General features: G+C 32.5%; 1 protein-coding gene across 1 annotated transcript; it reads left to right on the top strand.

Moving 5' to 3' along the window:
* Positions 1-344: 344 nt before the first annotated feature.
* Positions 345-7,478, top strand: LOC129320714 (very-long-chain aldehyde decarbonylase GL1-1-like). The gene is made up of 11 exons (XM_054966275.1): positions 345-624; positions 745-965; positions 1,048-1,280; positions 2,492-2,711; positions 4,119-4,246; positions 4,400-4,656; positions 4,780-4,887; positions 5,464-5,670; positions 5,920-6,030; positions 6,172-6,345; positions 7,051-7,478. Exons 1-11 carry the CDS (start codon positions 568-570, stop codon positions 7,234-7,236), a joined length of 1,902 nt encoding a protein of 633 aa, XP_054822250.1. The 5' UTR covers positions 345-567; the 3' UTR covers positions 7,237-7,478.
* Positions 7,479-13,758: the final 6,280 nt, after the last annotated feature.

Below are 13,758 nucleotides of genomic sequence, written 5' to 3'. Positions count from 1 at the left end.
AGCAAATAAAAAAATATACATATAAAAAAAAAGGAAACATTAAAACTTAACATGTTATTTTTAATATTTTATTTACTTATTTGTGCATGTATCAATATTATTTTATCATTATATTGCCGATTCAATTACCGATATAAACCAGTGAAACAATAAAAACTATTATAATCTGCTGACATTTTTAGTTGGTCGTGTTAATTTGTTTAAAAAAAACATTGCTTTTAATCCAAACAACCTAATAATATTCAGCTGCGAAACGAAATTTTAAGAAGAAATCACATCAAAATAAGTTTGGGTAGGGTTGTAAAATCCCAAAGGGCAAGAAAGGAGCAGAGCGTGTTGAAGCCAATTCCCAGTTGGCTTCCTATTTGGTGACCATTGACTCATCCTCCTCCATTCCCTCTACCCTCCTTCTTCACTCCACCTCTCTTCCAACTATATTTGCCTTCAATGCTTCCCCCCCGGCCTCTGTAATATATATACGCATAGACACGCACATAGTCATCCTACAATGACTTCCCCACAATAATACTCTGTGTTCTGCTTCTCATACTCACGCCTAACTCTTCAATGGCTATTTCTGCTCCTTTCTCTACTTGGCCTTGGAACAATCTGGGCGCCTTCAAGGTATTCAATCTCTCGTTCATCTCTTGCTTCTTCTTCTTCTTCTTCCTCCTCCTCCTCCTCCTCTTCTGCTCTGTTTTTTGATATCTGTCATGGCGTTTCTCACTCTGGTGTTACTTGCAGTATCTGCTATACGGGCCTTTGGTGACCAAAATCCTGCACGAGAGATTCTATGAGCGAAGCTACCATTTCAGCTGGTGCTTCTACCTCCTCCTTCTCTACGTTCTCAGAGGTTTAACTTATTTGTTCTGGAATTCTTACACCAACATGCTCTTTCTCACTCGAAACCGTCGGATTCTTCAGCAAGGGGTTGATTTCAAGCAGATTGACGCAGAATGGGACTGGTGATCATCTTTCAAACAATCCTCAATCCTGTTCTCTCTTTCGATCGTCTTTTGATGTTTCTGGTGTATGTTTTTCAATCAGGGATAATTTCTTGATCCTTCAAACTTTGATCGGTGCCTTGGCCTGCTGTTGCTTCCCGCTTCTTCATGATCTGCCGCTCTGGAACGCGAAGGGTCTTCTTGTTGCTCTGGTTCTTCATGTGGGAATCTCAGAGCCGCTCTATTACTGGGTTCATAGGAAGTTCCATGAGGGCTATCTCTTCGATCATTATCATTCGCTTCATCACTCAGCTTCGGTGCCACAGTCGATCACAGGTAATGAATAAACGACCACCACAAATACTGATTTCCATAACCGTCCAAACCTTTCTGGCTCCAGATTCAGAAGATTCTGGATATTTCAGAATTGCTAGAGTTTGTTGCTTCCACTAAGTGAGATTTTATTCAATAATTTATTAATTAATTAATTAATGGCGTTTACGAGTATTACGCACTTACTTATTTTTTAATATGTTTATATTTTTTGTAAATATTATACTACATACTTTTAAAAAGAATTTTCTATCTTAAAATATAAAATACTTTAAATAGATTAAAATTTCATTAAATGTATTAATTTTAATATTATCTTTTCTCTCTTTATAATTAATTTACATACTTTCTCTTTTCAATATATTAAATGATGAGTATTTTTAAAATTTTTTATTTTTATTTTAAAAAAATAAAGTTATTAAGTATATTAATAAAATTTATTGATATATAAAATTTTACCTAAAAATATTTTATAATTTGATACGGTGGGCGTATATATGAGGAACATGAATCTAAGTTCTCATAAAAAAGGAAAAGAGTTGATAAATTGATACTTCAAGAAAAGAATTAGCGGTTGAACTTTTTTTCCTTTACCTTTTTGTTTATGTACTAGTAAATTGGAAAGGTCTTGTTATATTTCAATAAATAAAGAATTAATCAATATATTTTGGGTAGCTAGCATTAATCAACATATAAATATCATCAATATTCAATATATGATATGAATAGCGGAATTCATTTCTTAAATTTCATGTGATACATGGGAAACATGTCGAATTTAATAAAAAAAATTGTTGAGAAACAAAATTAAAAGACTTCATTTCTAGAAATAGAAATTGTGCGTCAGAATTAGAAGAGGGTGTAAATATAAAATATACCCTTTTGAAGTTTATTTTAAATTGCGGTGAAAAGAAACAAGAGAAAAAGATATGTCTCTTGTCCAGGTGTCCCTCACGTCGTGGTTCACATAAAAAAATATAAGAAAAAGAAAAAAAAATTAAAGAAAGTCACGTGGAGATGTAAAGGTTTGTCGTTTCTGTTCAACTTCAAGGGGTGATTTCATTATTATACCCTTAAATATGGCTGTAGTCTGCGGAGATCAAACCCGCTGCTCTGTGCACAAGGCTGAAAATAATTTGAAAGTTTAATGAGACATTGAGGCTGTGCGTTTTGTCAATTTTTGATTGATCATGACGTGGAGTTTGATGTTACAGCTGGGAATGCGACGCCATTGGAGCATCTAATTTTAACAGCAATAATCGGAATTCCGATCGCCGGGGCTTGCTTGTTAGGATTAGGATCTGGAGTATTGATATACGCATACGTGTTGGGTGTTGATTTCCTCAGATCCATGGGCCATAGCAACGTCGAAATTATCCCCCACCGGCTGTTCGACGTGTTTCCTTTTCTAAGATATGTGATCTACACGCCCACGTAAGTTAACTTTAAGGCCCTCTATCTCCGTCTCTGACACCATATATTTAATTATCTGAACCGACATGGGAAGTAAAACGGAAAACAAGTACGCATCGATTCCTCCCCTCCCCCCCACCTTGAGACTAGCATTAACTTCCAACACCACAACTCCAGAAGGGGACGGGGAGGGTGTCAAGTGGACTGATATAATTCTTCTTCTCAAAATGAGAGGGAGGTAGGATTTAAAACCTAACTTAATAGAAAGGAAAGTTAAGAAAAATGAAAATAAAAGGAAACAAATTAAAAATAAAATGTTATCACACATTCTATTTAAATAAATAGGAGAAAATAATGAGAGAAAAAAAATAAATGTCATAATGTCTATATGTCCTTTTATATTATGTTTCATTATCTTTTTAAAAATAAAATAAAAGTACAAAACTAAATTAAAAAATTTGTTTTCATATTATTATATTTTAAAATCAAATAATTTAGTAAAAATATATCATTTTTATATTTTTAAAAGAAAAAGTGTGCACTTTTTAAAATTAAATATAATAACACAAAATTATATATTATAATAGTATTTAGATAAACAAAATGAAAATGTAATCTAGAAAAACAAACTTGCCATGTGGCTCATCATTGACACCATCTTCTTCATTGAGGTTGAAGCTGCTAAAGACAAGTCGCTACCTGGTTGAAGATGGGGTCTAGTGCAAAAACAATTAAGAGGTGATAGGGAGGGTAGACAGTGAAAAAATATTTTATTTTTAAAATCTCTTCACTTGTAAGGAGAATAGTTGAGGGGGGGAATGTAATGAATCTTACACCCTATTTTCTCCTAATTTTTCTTTCCTCTAACTTTTTCTTTTTCATCCAAACAGAGAAAATTCATTTTCTCTCCTGTTTTCTTTCCATGTTCCCCCCTCCCCATATCTTCTTCTCATCCAAATAGAGCAATCTTGCCAAAAAATGACAAAAGAATGGGTCTATATATTACTCTTTTCATTCCAAATTATAGAGCACTTTTGAAAAAAAAATTTTATTTTAAAATATAAGACACTTTGAGTAAATTAAGATTTTATTAAATGTATCAATTTTAATATTAACTTTTATTTCTCTATAATTAATTTCTGCCTTCTCTTTTCAATATATTAAATGATGGAAATTTTTGTTTTGGAAAGATAAGGTTATTGACTGTATTTAATAAGGTTTATTGATATGTGAGATTTTGTTTAAAAGTTCTTTATAATTTGGGACAGAGAGAGTATATAGCAAGTGATTAATTAACTTTTAGTTATGATTCGTGGTTAAATAAGTTTCTCGGACATTTATTTCCTGCAAGTGGTTAATTGTGATTCCAGAATTTCTTTCTTCCTAATGACTAAATTTATGCATTTGCTTTCTGTGCTTTATATGCAGATACCACAGCCTGCACCATACTGATAAAGACACTAACTTCTGCCTCTTCATGCCCCTCTTTGACGCACTAGGCAACACCCTCAACAGCAAATCATGGCAATTACATAAAGAAATAAGTTTGAATTCAAGTATATCTGCTATTTCTTATTTCATTCGGCTTGCTTATTATAGTGCTGTGAAATGCAAAACTATGTAGGTTGTCAAATTAGAATAATTATACAATTAGACAATATACAATTTAGTCGAATGAGGTGACTAATGTATAGATTTATTAAATGCAGGGAAAAATAGCAGGGTACCTGATTTTGTGTTCCTGGCCCATATAGTGGATGTCTCATCCTGCATGCACGTTCAATTCGCTCTTCGCACCTTTACTTCTATACCATACAGATTTAGGTTCTTCTTGATCCCATTTTGGCCAATTGCCTTGACATCTTTGATACTAATGTGGCTTTGGTCTAAGACCTTCTTAGTCACTTTTTACAACCTACGAGGTCGTTTGCACCAAACGTGGGCTGTCCCAAGGTTTGGCTTTCAGGTTAGCCTGAGAAATCCCCTCATTTTCTTTTCCCATTTCCCCACTATGAATACTGCTGTAAAAGATCAGTACTGAAAGTATTTATTTTTCTTTTTCCTCTTCTGTGTTATTTTGTTTTTGCAGTATTTCTTGCCATTTGCTGCTGATGGAATCAATAAGCAAATAGAGAATGCCATCCTCAGGGCTGATAGGATTGGGGTTAAAGTCATCAGCCTGGCTGCGTTGAACAAGGTTTTGTATTGCGACTGATATTTCATTGTCTTGTGCCTTGTCTAATTCATCTAAGTTACCTGAGTTGTGAAACTTCTGGCGTTATCTGAGGGAGGTTGTTGAGGGTTTTAATGAATCGGTGTGTAAATGTAAATAGATTTCTGGAAACTGACAAACCATTTCCACATTTCGTGCTTAACATAAAAGATTCATTTAAAGAAACGGGAATCTTTCACTTTAAAAAGAACCTTTATCAGCATTCAGCATATCATACTTGCTGAATAGGACAATCTTTTATCCTACAAGTGTCAACTATAAAGGCAATGATGTTCCTTTTTAAAAAATCATTAATGCGATCCTCTTGTCAGCTTTCTAGGGCCTAGCTTTTCCAAATCACTATTATATCCACTGTAACTAATAAATATCAAAAGTTCAAAACCAGTTATCGGTGGTGTTCTTAAACAATCCTGGAGATGACATAAAAAATCATGCTTAATTTTTTGGGGGAAAAAAGCATAATTGCAGTTTTGAATAAAGGCAAAAAAAACATGTAAAAAACTTCTTCTTTCTTTCTTTCTTTCTTTTGGTTTTTAACAGAATGAAGCTCTAAATGGGGGAGGGAAGCTTTTTGTGGACAAGCTTCCAAACCTTAGAGTCAGAGTTGTTCATGGAAACACCTTAACAGCCGCGGTGATACTAAATGAAATACCAAAAGATGTGGAAGAAGTGTTTCTAACAGGAGCTACTTCCAAACTTGGAAGAGCTATTGCCCTTTACCTTTGCAGGAGGAAGATCAGAGTACTGGTATGCCTTCTTGTTCTCCTTCTCTTCGCTTGTACCCTTTTTATTAATTTGAATGTTGTGCCATTTACTTTCACCAAACCTCGCCAAATGATTCTCATTAAGCTACATCCAGAACCATGGTTGAATTTTTTTTTTTTTTTCCTTTTAAACTCAGAATCTAGTTCCTTGTAAACAAACTAAACATGCTTATTTTTCATGATGCATTGGGTGTTGACAAGTACTAACGAAAGAGAAGTGCAAGATTTGCAGATGTTAACTCTTTCAGCTGATAGATTCCAGAAGATCCAAAAGGAAGCTCCTCCAGAATACCAGAGCTACCTTGTCCAAGTCACAAAATATCAAGCAGCACAAAACTGCAAGGTACTTGGTTAAATATATTAGACCCTTTTTCTAATCCACTTCTTTCACTAATTCATGCCTCACAACTCAACAAGTCAACATACAAAACCCAGATCAGAAAGTTTAATGCATTTGATTTTGTGACTGTGCGGTTAATTTCAGACTTGGATTGTGGGTAAGTGGATTACATATAGAGAGCAGAACTGGGCTCCAAAAGGAGCACATTTCCATCAATTTGTTGTGCCTCCCATCTTACCTTTTAGAAGAGACTGCACTTACGGTGATTTAGCCGCCATGAGATTACCAGAGGATGTGGAAGGCCTTGGCTGTTGCGAGGTTAGCATTCACACTATATCACTGTCTTATCAAGCCTTGTGTTTTGTGTGTGATGGGCAATGGGAGGTTTCATTTTTAAACTTGGAAATTTTGATATCCGCTTGGCTTCCATGCAAGTTTTTTCAGATGATTATATAATTGATTTTTCTATAAAAATTAAATAAAATAATTGAAAATTTTCTTTCAAAAAAACTTGTTATGGGAAGGAAATGATAAAAAAAACAAAAGTAAAATTAAAATACCTTTATTCAAATAAAATATTGCAATCTTAGACTAAATTTTTCCAGTAATTTCATAGGAAAAAAAATATTGTTTTTGAAACACTGACCAACCTTTTTTTTTTGTGTGGATAAGAACCAAACACACACACACACACACACACAATTCTAAAAGCAATGCAGGCCTCATATATTTAAACAAGCTAAAGCAACCACTCAAACAAGCTCTTATGAGCTGTTTGGCAGCTGTACTAAAATTGAATGGAACAGGAAATAGAATAAAGAATGATTCTTTTATACTGTATTGATTATTGAGCAACCATAATGGATGAGAATATACTAATAAATTAGAAAGTGCGCACTTATGAATCGTTATCTGGGCGTTGAGGGATATATATCCCGCGCGCGCGCATATAATACAAAGTGAGATATAATTGTAAATAATAAAGAAGTAAATATATATATATATATATATATATGAATGCAGTATACAATGGAGAGGGGAGTGGTGCATGCATGCCATGCAGGAGGGGTGGTGCACAGTCTGGAAGGATGGAACCATCACGAAGTTGGAGCCATCGACGTTGATCGGATCGATCTTGTTTGGAAAGCTGCTCTCAAACACGGTCTCCGCCCTGTTTCTTCTCCCTCCTCCTCTTCTCTCCTCAGTTAATTCTTTTCTGTTTTGGTTCGATCTTTTCAAAAAACTGTATATTTATCTTTCCTGCATACAGATTTTGAGAGGATCCCATTCGGGTCAAAATCCTTCTATGTATTAATTTAATTATCATCGTAGAAGAACAAGACCTCACCATGACGACGACGACGAAACCCAATAATAAACTTATTTCCTTGTATTCCTTTTCTTGTAAAATTGGTCATTCAAATGTGATTCAAATTTGTTTCCACTCATTATATGCGCTGTTGCATGTCTAGTTCCCTGTGTTATTCTGCACCTTTATACGCAACTATCCGTCATAAAGAAGTTCAATTCTGGGGGGAAAAATCTCGTTCAATGATTCATTGAAAGGAGGATCACGTCTAAAGTCGTCCTAAGAAAAAAATTGTTCTGCAAGACCAATACAATCTGATAATGATCTGCAGGCTTTCAGAAATAATCTACAATTAATTTTCAAGCTGAAATGACTGAACTACAATTAATAATTGAGAAGAAAATATCATCCTAAAATGCTAAAACAAATTAACAATAGAAGATCCGCAAAAAATAAGAAAAGTTCAACTACTCACAATGAAATGTCCATTCATTTACGAGATTCCATTTGTGATCTACACTTGTATTTAAAGAATGCAAGATGAAAAAATTTTACTACTTACCCAAAACAAATTAACAATGAAAGGACAGTAAATTTTCAGTGCAGTATTTCCTGCTCAATCATTGAGGGTAGTTCAATCATTTCATAAAAAATATTAATTGGAGATGAGTCTTTTAGGCATTCACAGCATTGTTAGATTGTACTGAGCCTGCAGGTTTATTTCTCTTCTTCTGGGGCTTTAGACGCTACCTTGAAACTTTGAAGTGATAGTAATAGTATTTTAAAAAAGTCACAAAATAGAGGGTTAGAGATGAGAAAACAGGGCAGGCCTCACTGTCAAATTTTCTAAATTTTGACCAAATCTTAAGGTTAGGCTCTTATTGAAAAACTAAGGGTCAGGCCAGAAGCCCGATTTCAAAATAATAAAAAAATTAATATCATAATTTAATGTTATTGTTCTCCTAGAAAATAATTTAATTCTAAAATTCAACATATTGATATAAATTAAAGTTTTACATTATCTAAAAAATTTACAACCAAGTTTCACAAATAAAATAAACGAGGCATATTGATATAATCTTTACGGAATAAGATGAGGAATCAAAATTTTTAAATCAAATTAAAATTTTAAAAGGGAGCATCAAATTAAAATCTCAGACTTCTACGACCTACAAAAAGATTTATGTTAGAAAAGGAATTACTCGAAAGTAAAAGAGTCAAAAAGTCAAAACAATAGAATACTAAGTGAGAGATATAAAGTTGAGAAATATTGAGTTAAAAGATAAGAGAGAGAAGCGGGTCAAGAGATAAAGAGAGCCAAAGGGTGAGTAGAGCAGCAAGAGGAAGAGTTGGGAGAGTTAGAGAAAAGGAGAGGATAAGAGGGAGAGATTGAGTCAATAGACGAAGAGAGCTAAAAAATTTAAAATGATTGAATGCTTAAGTTTTTTTTTTCTCCATTTGTCTAATGGTGCATAATAGAACAAGGTTTGGACAGTCATTTGGGCCTAAGTCTTTTTTTAAGAGTTTAGTAGGGCCGGGCCCAAAAGCCCAATAATCCTAAAAATCTCTTCATTTTTTAAGTTTAAACTCTTATTTAAACAGAATTTTTGAATCTCAATTTTATTCTCGACTTTAAAAAGTATATTTTACTATTTTGAGTTTTAAAAGAGGGACAATTGATTGACGTTGAAAGGAAAATAAAAAGTGGGGAAAAGCAAACAAAAAGAACATTGAAGAATGATGTTATCTCAACGAAAGGCACAGCGGGGCAGCTGGGCGCCTGAAACACAAATTGCCGACATTAACGTGAAGAGTCGTTATGAGTAATTATCACATTTAATTATTTAGTTGTCATTAGTTGCATTTACGTCCAGCGTCATCACAATGCCATACATATAACTCCCAACTCCAAGCCAGCTTTCATGCATCCACATTCCATAGCCATATTTTTTAATTTTTCTAATAGTCCTTTTAATCCTATATGTAAATCACATTTTTATATCACATAAGCTAAATTGTCGCGAGAATGATTCCATTACTTTGAATGGAATTAATCACATTCAAAATTAAGAACCAAGGTCAATTTATGGATATATCTCTACACACACACACACTTTTTCCGTACTTTTTATAACATATATACTTGGAAGAGAAAACATTTTCTTAGTTAGGAGTAATATTAGAAGTGCCTTGTAAAAAGCATAAAAAAGAGTATATATTGATATATTTACCTTCCACGCGTTACTTCTATAAATACACTTTTTAGTTAAGAAAAACCAAATTTTTCAATAGATGTGTTATAAACATATTCTAAAAGACTACCAATTACTAGATGAATCTCTCTGTCAAAAATAAAATTCAAGATAAATCGGTTCAGAGATTAATCAACAAGTTTATTTGAATTATTATTGGTTGAGTAAATAAATATGTGAATCCGTGGAATGTGGTCATGGGGCTCTCATGGTGCTCATCTCATCACTAATTTGAACGGTCAGGTGTGACTTTAAAGTTTCAAACCTTGCCTCCAATGATCAATGGTGAACATGGAGTAACCCAATTTGGGCCAGGGACCAAACTTTTCAGTTTGTGGGCTTGGGCCTCATTGTATTGGCCGGAATGGGTTTCTTTTCAATATTTCATTTCAATATATAATATAAAATTTATGAATGTTGTAAAATCTTCTTCATCATGATGTATGATGTATCAAACGACCTTGTATCTAATAGCTAATAGCTACATTGAACCCAATTAATCTACGTTGAGCAATTCCAACAAGTATTTAACATAATTATATACCTAAAATTTAAACTTCAGATTAAGAGTTAAGGTGGCACAACTTTTCATTAGTTGAGTTGTGCTTTTTTTTTCTCTTTTGTTACTCATGTATATTTTTTTTATTGGAGATAATTCTATATAAAGGTACTTATTTCGGCACAAGGTTAAATATTAATTTATTATGTTATAAAAAACTAACTCTTTTTATTAGATTTAGGCTTGATTGGTCTGAATTGGGCCCAAAAGTGAGTGAGATGGCCCAAAATTGAAGAACAGCGTCCGCGAATCTCTCACAGTGGCAACTGATTTCATAATTCATATGTAATGTCCCTCTCTCTCATCATTCTCCTCCCACTCGTTCCAATACAATCCGCAACTTGTGCAATCATTTCTAACCTCTTCCCTGACTCTGAATAACATAGTTATCTTTTTTTTTTTCTTTTACTTTTTGCATTATTACGTTCCACATCACACAGCACCCTCACATGATTTCACATCATCACAGCATGAATGAAAGACACTTGTGATTTTACGTTCACAATTGACGGCAAGTTTGTGTGGCCTCTAATTTTATGGTCCTGTTGGATGGTGCCTTCGATGAAACATCTGCTTTCCCACTCTGAATTTCTGTTGTTTCATCCCTCTTCACAACATTGTATATATAGCTCCCCCCCCCCCCCCCACACACGCACACAAAATCATTTTCAGCGTTATTTGTGATAATGCTTTTATCAACAAAAGTTTCCATAAGTTGAGTTATCTCCCCAGAGTTTATTTGAGTTAAAATATATGCTTCAAAGTTCAAATGATGCTTATAAAACTGCAACTGCTTGGAAATAAAGAAGAGAACAAATGGGTTAATAGTAGTGAAAAGATATTGCATTTTAACTTAATAAACATCAAAGCTTGAGTTTTGAGTGTCATTCTCCTTTATTATATATTAATTATTAAATTTTACTTTATTTGATAAGTTTAATTACATTTAAACGTCTTAACAAAAATATTTACAAATTATCTATTGATAAAATCCTCAAATCAATAATGAACAACTTGCTTCCTTTTGAAATGAGTTACATTCTTACTAACTAGAGCTAGCAAAATTGGCTCAACTTTTGTTAGCTAGCTCCTAATACGACATCTTAATTAATTTTCATTAACATATTTTTTCCTTAATTTTATGTGGAGTCATGTAAAATATAAATACAAAAAAGCATGGTGGTGATATAAGTTTTCTGTGAATAATTATATATGAAATGAGATAATAATGCATGGGGAGAAATTATGTATTTGTGTCGGCATTTTTACATGTAAAATGTTTATATTGTATTTTTTTTAATTGACTCGGCATTTAACTCTCAAAAACCCCAGAAAAAAATTGTGAATCACATCCTTGCCATGTTACATCAAGCGAACAATTTTCTAGAGAGTTGGAATGATCAATTTTCTCCTCATTCAAACAAACAAATGGACTTTGTTAATTGTTGGAGACTAAGCCATGTACATCGAACCAGACCATTTTAACAATTAATATACTTGAAACATATTCAACAATCTTGATTTAGGAGCCTCCCATGAACCCATTTGACTAAAATACCCTAATATCTTCTATCACTATATATATATATATATATATATCATCTTCCCATAAAATCAAGAATTAACAAGAGATAATTAAAGTACGTGAAAGATATTCTAATAATGGCATGGAAATCCTTTATTGAATTGACTTTATTTCCTAGGGCATCACTTAAATTACTCCACATACCCATTGCTTTTAGTAATGAAGGATAAAGTGGTTTAAAGTTAAAACTCAATGAATAATTGTAATTATGATTAAAGTTACTAGTGTGTTTAAACAAAACACATATATATACCTAAAGTGATAGGAATTTTAATAGTGGAAGGGTTATCGCTTGTCGTCACCGGAGGTGGGGGACAGTCGATCACTTGACGTACATTTGATGTTTTTTTCAAGTACTACTTGTTGGTTTTAAAATATAAGTTTATCGTTTTAAAGGAATAATAAAAGTGAAAGAAACTATTAAATATTTCAAATGATACAAAATATGCTAATACTATCTATCACTATATTTTTCATCTTCCCATAAAATCAAAAAATAATTAAGGATAAAACTTTGGAAAGATATGCACGTTTTAATTTACTCGTTCTCGAAAGTTTAATTTTATTAGAATCAATCTCCAAAAAAAAAATTGTTAAAAGATAAGCTGCACATTACTTCACATAATAGCAAGTATGCTTGATTCGCAACTGAGACTCTTATATATTTTATAAGTTTATAAATAATCAGTATTTACAATTTATTCTTCCACAAAAATTTTAACACAACTGTTATTGCCCACAAATATTTACGTCACCTACAACCATTACTTTTTTTAACAAGGATAAAGTGGTTTAAAACTTAATGCCTCGTGAAAGTTTCAAGGTGACAAGAATGTTAAAACGAGTACTCTAAAGTGGTAGAAATTTTAAAAGAGGAATCCTAAGATCACAATGGTTATTTTTTAAAAAATAAAACACAAAATTGAGTGACGAACAATTACATAATTTGAAGTTGAGAAAAATATTTGGGAAGTACTCCTAATTAACGAATTTTTTATAATTGCCTAATCATTTAATATTTGGTTTTAACAATCAAGCTAAGCAAAACAGCTAAATGTTAGTTGTGTAATAATGATGGTGGTGGGTTCAAGAGGCAAAAGTGTAGAGTAAGTTAGAAGCGACCAAAATCCTCAATTCAAGGTAATGATGGATTAGTCTAAAGAGTGTGATAATAATAATGCTAATCAAATCAACATGACACTCAATTTATTTGACTTTTTGCCGATAAAATTCCCTATTTTCAATTAAACAAGCCTACCTTTTGACCATTCTTATCTCACCGAATCAATCCCTATTATTCTCCCTTTCGCCAATCAAAACAAAAGTGCCATTATTTTCAAAGTTTCACTCACTATGTATCATGACTAATATTAATATTATTCTTATATCTTTTAACTATTAAGAAACTCAAAGGTTAATTTTTAGTCGATCTAATGCAAATCATACGCTAGCTAATCGTATACTCATCTTATGAAAAAGCATGAGAAGTCTCAATAATGTTATTTATTTAAGTTGGATCCCTATATTTACTAAATCATTATAAAACACTATATATGTATGTAAATAAATAGAGAGAAAAGGATAAATTAGGGCTATGCACATTGCCTAGCTGTTTCAGCACATTGGGCCAAGCACAAGGGAGGGGTCTAACCCTACTTTGCCCAAGCCAACTCAAATATATGTCATTTTTTTTGTTGAAAGTTATCACAAATTATATTATTTTTATAATCTTTCTAAACATTTCTCATCATTACAATTTTTTTAATGTCTTTCAAAATTTAAAATTTATTTTTAACTTAATACTATGTAAAAATAATTCACAATTGTTGATTAAACGTAATTTAAAAGAAATATTGTAATATTTGTTTTATAAACAATATATTTTAAATAGTAATAATTGTATTTTTTTCAAAGAAATTTTATAAAAAATATTTGTAAAAATGTCTACAGATTGATCAAATTAATCCTAGCCCGAACACTCAAGCAAAGGCTAACCCAAATTGCATATCAGGATGAGCACCAAGCA

The sequence above is a fragment of the Prosopis cineraria genome, unplaced genomic scaffold, assembly GCF_029017545.1.
Source record: "Prosopis cineraria cultivar Desert tree isolate PC_DT_omini unplaced genomic scaffold, ASM2901754v1 PC9, whole genome shotgun sequence".
Lineage (NCBI taxonomy): Eukaryota > Viridiplantae > Streptophyta > Magnoliopsida > Fabales > Fabaceae > Prosopis > Prosopis cineraria.
The sequence above is the reverse complement of the archived record's forward strand: the minus strand, read 5'-3'. Positions and strand labels throughout refer to the sequence as shown.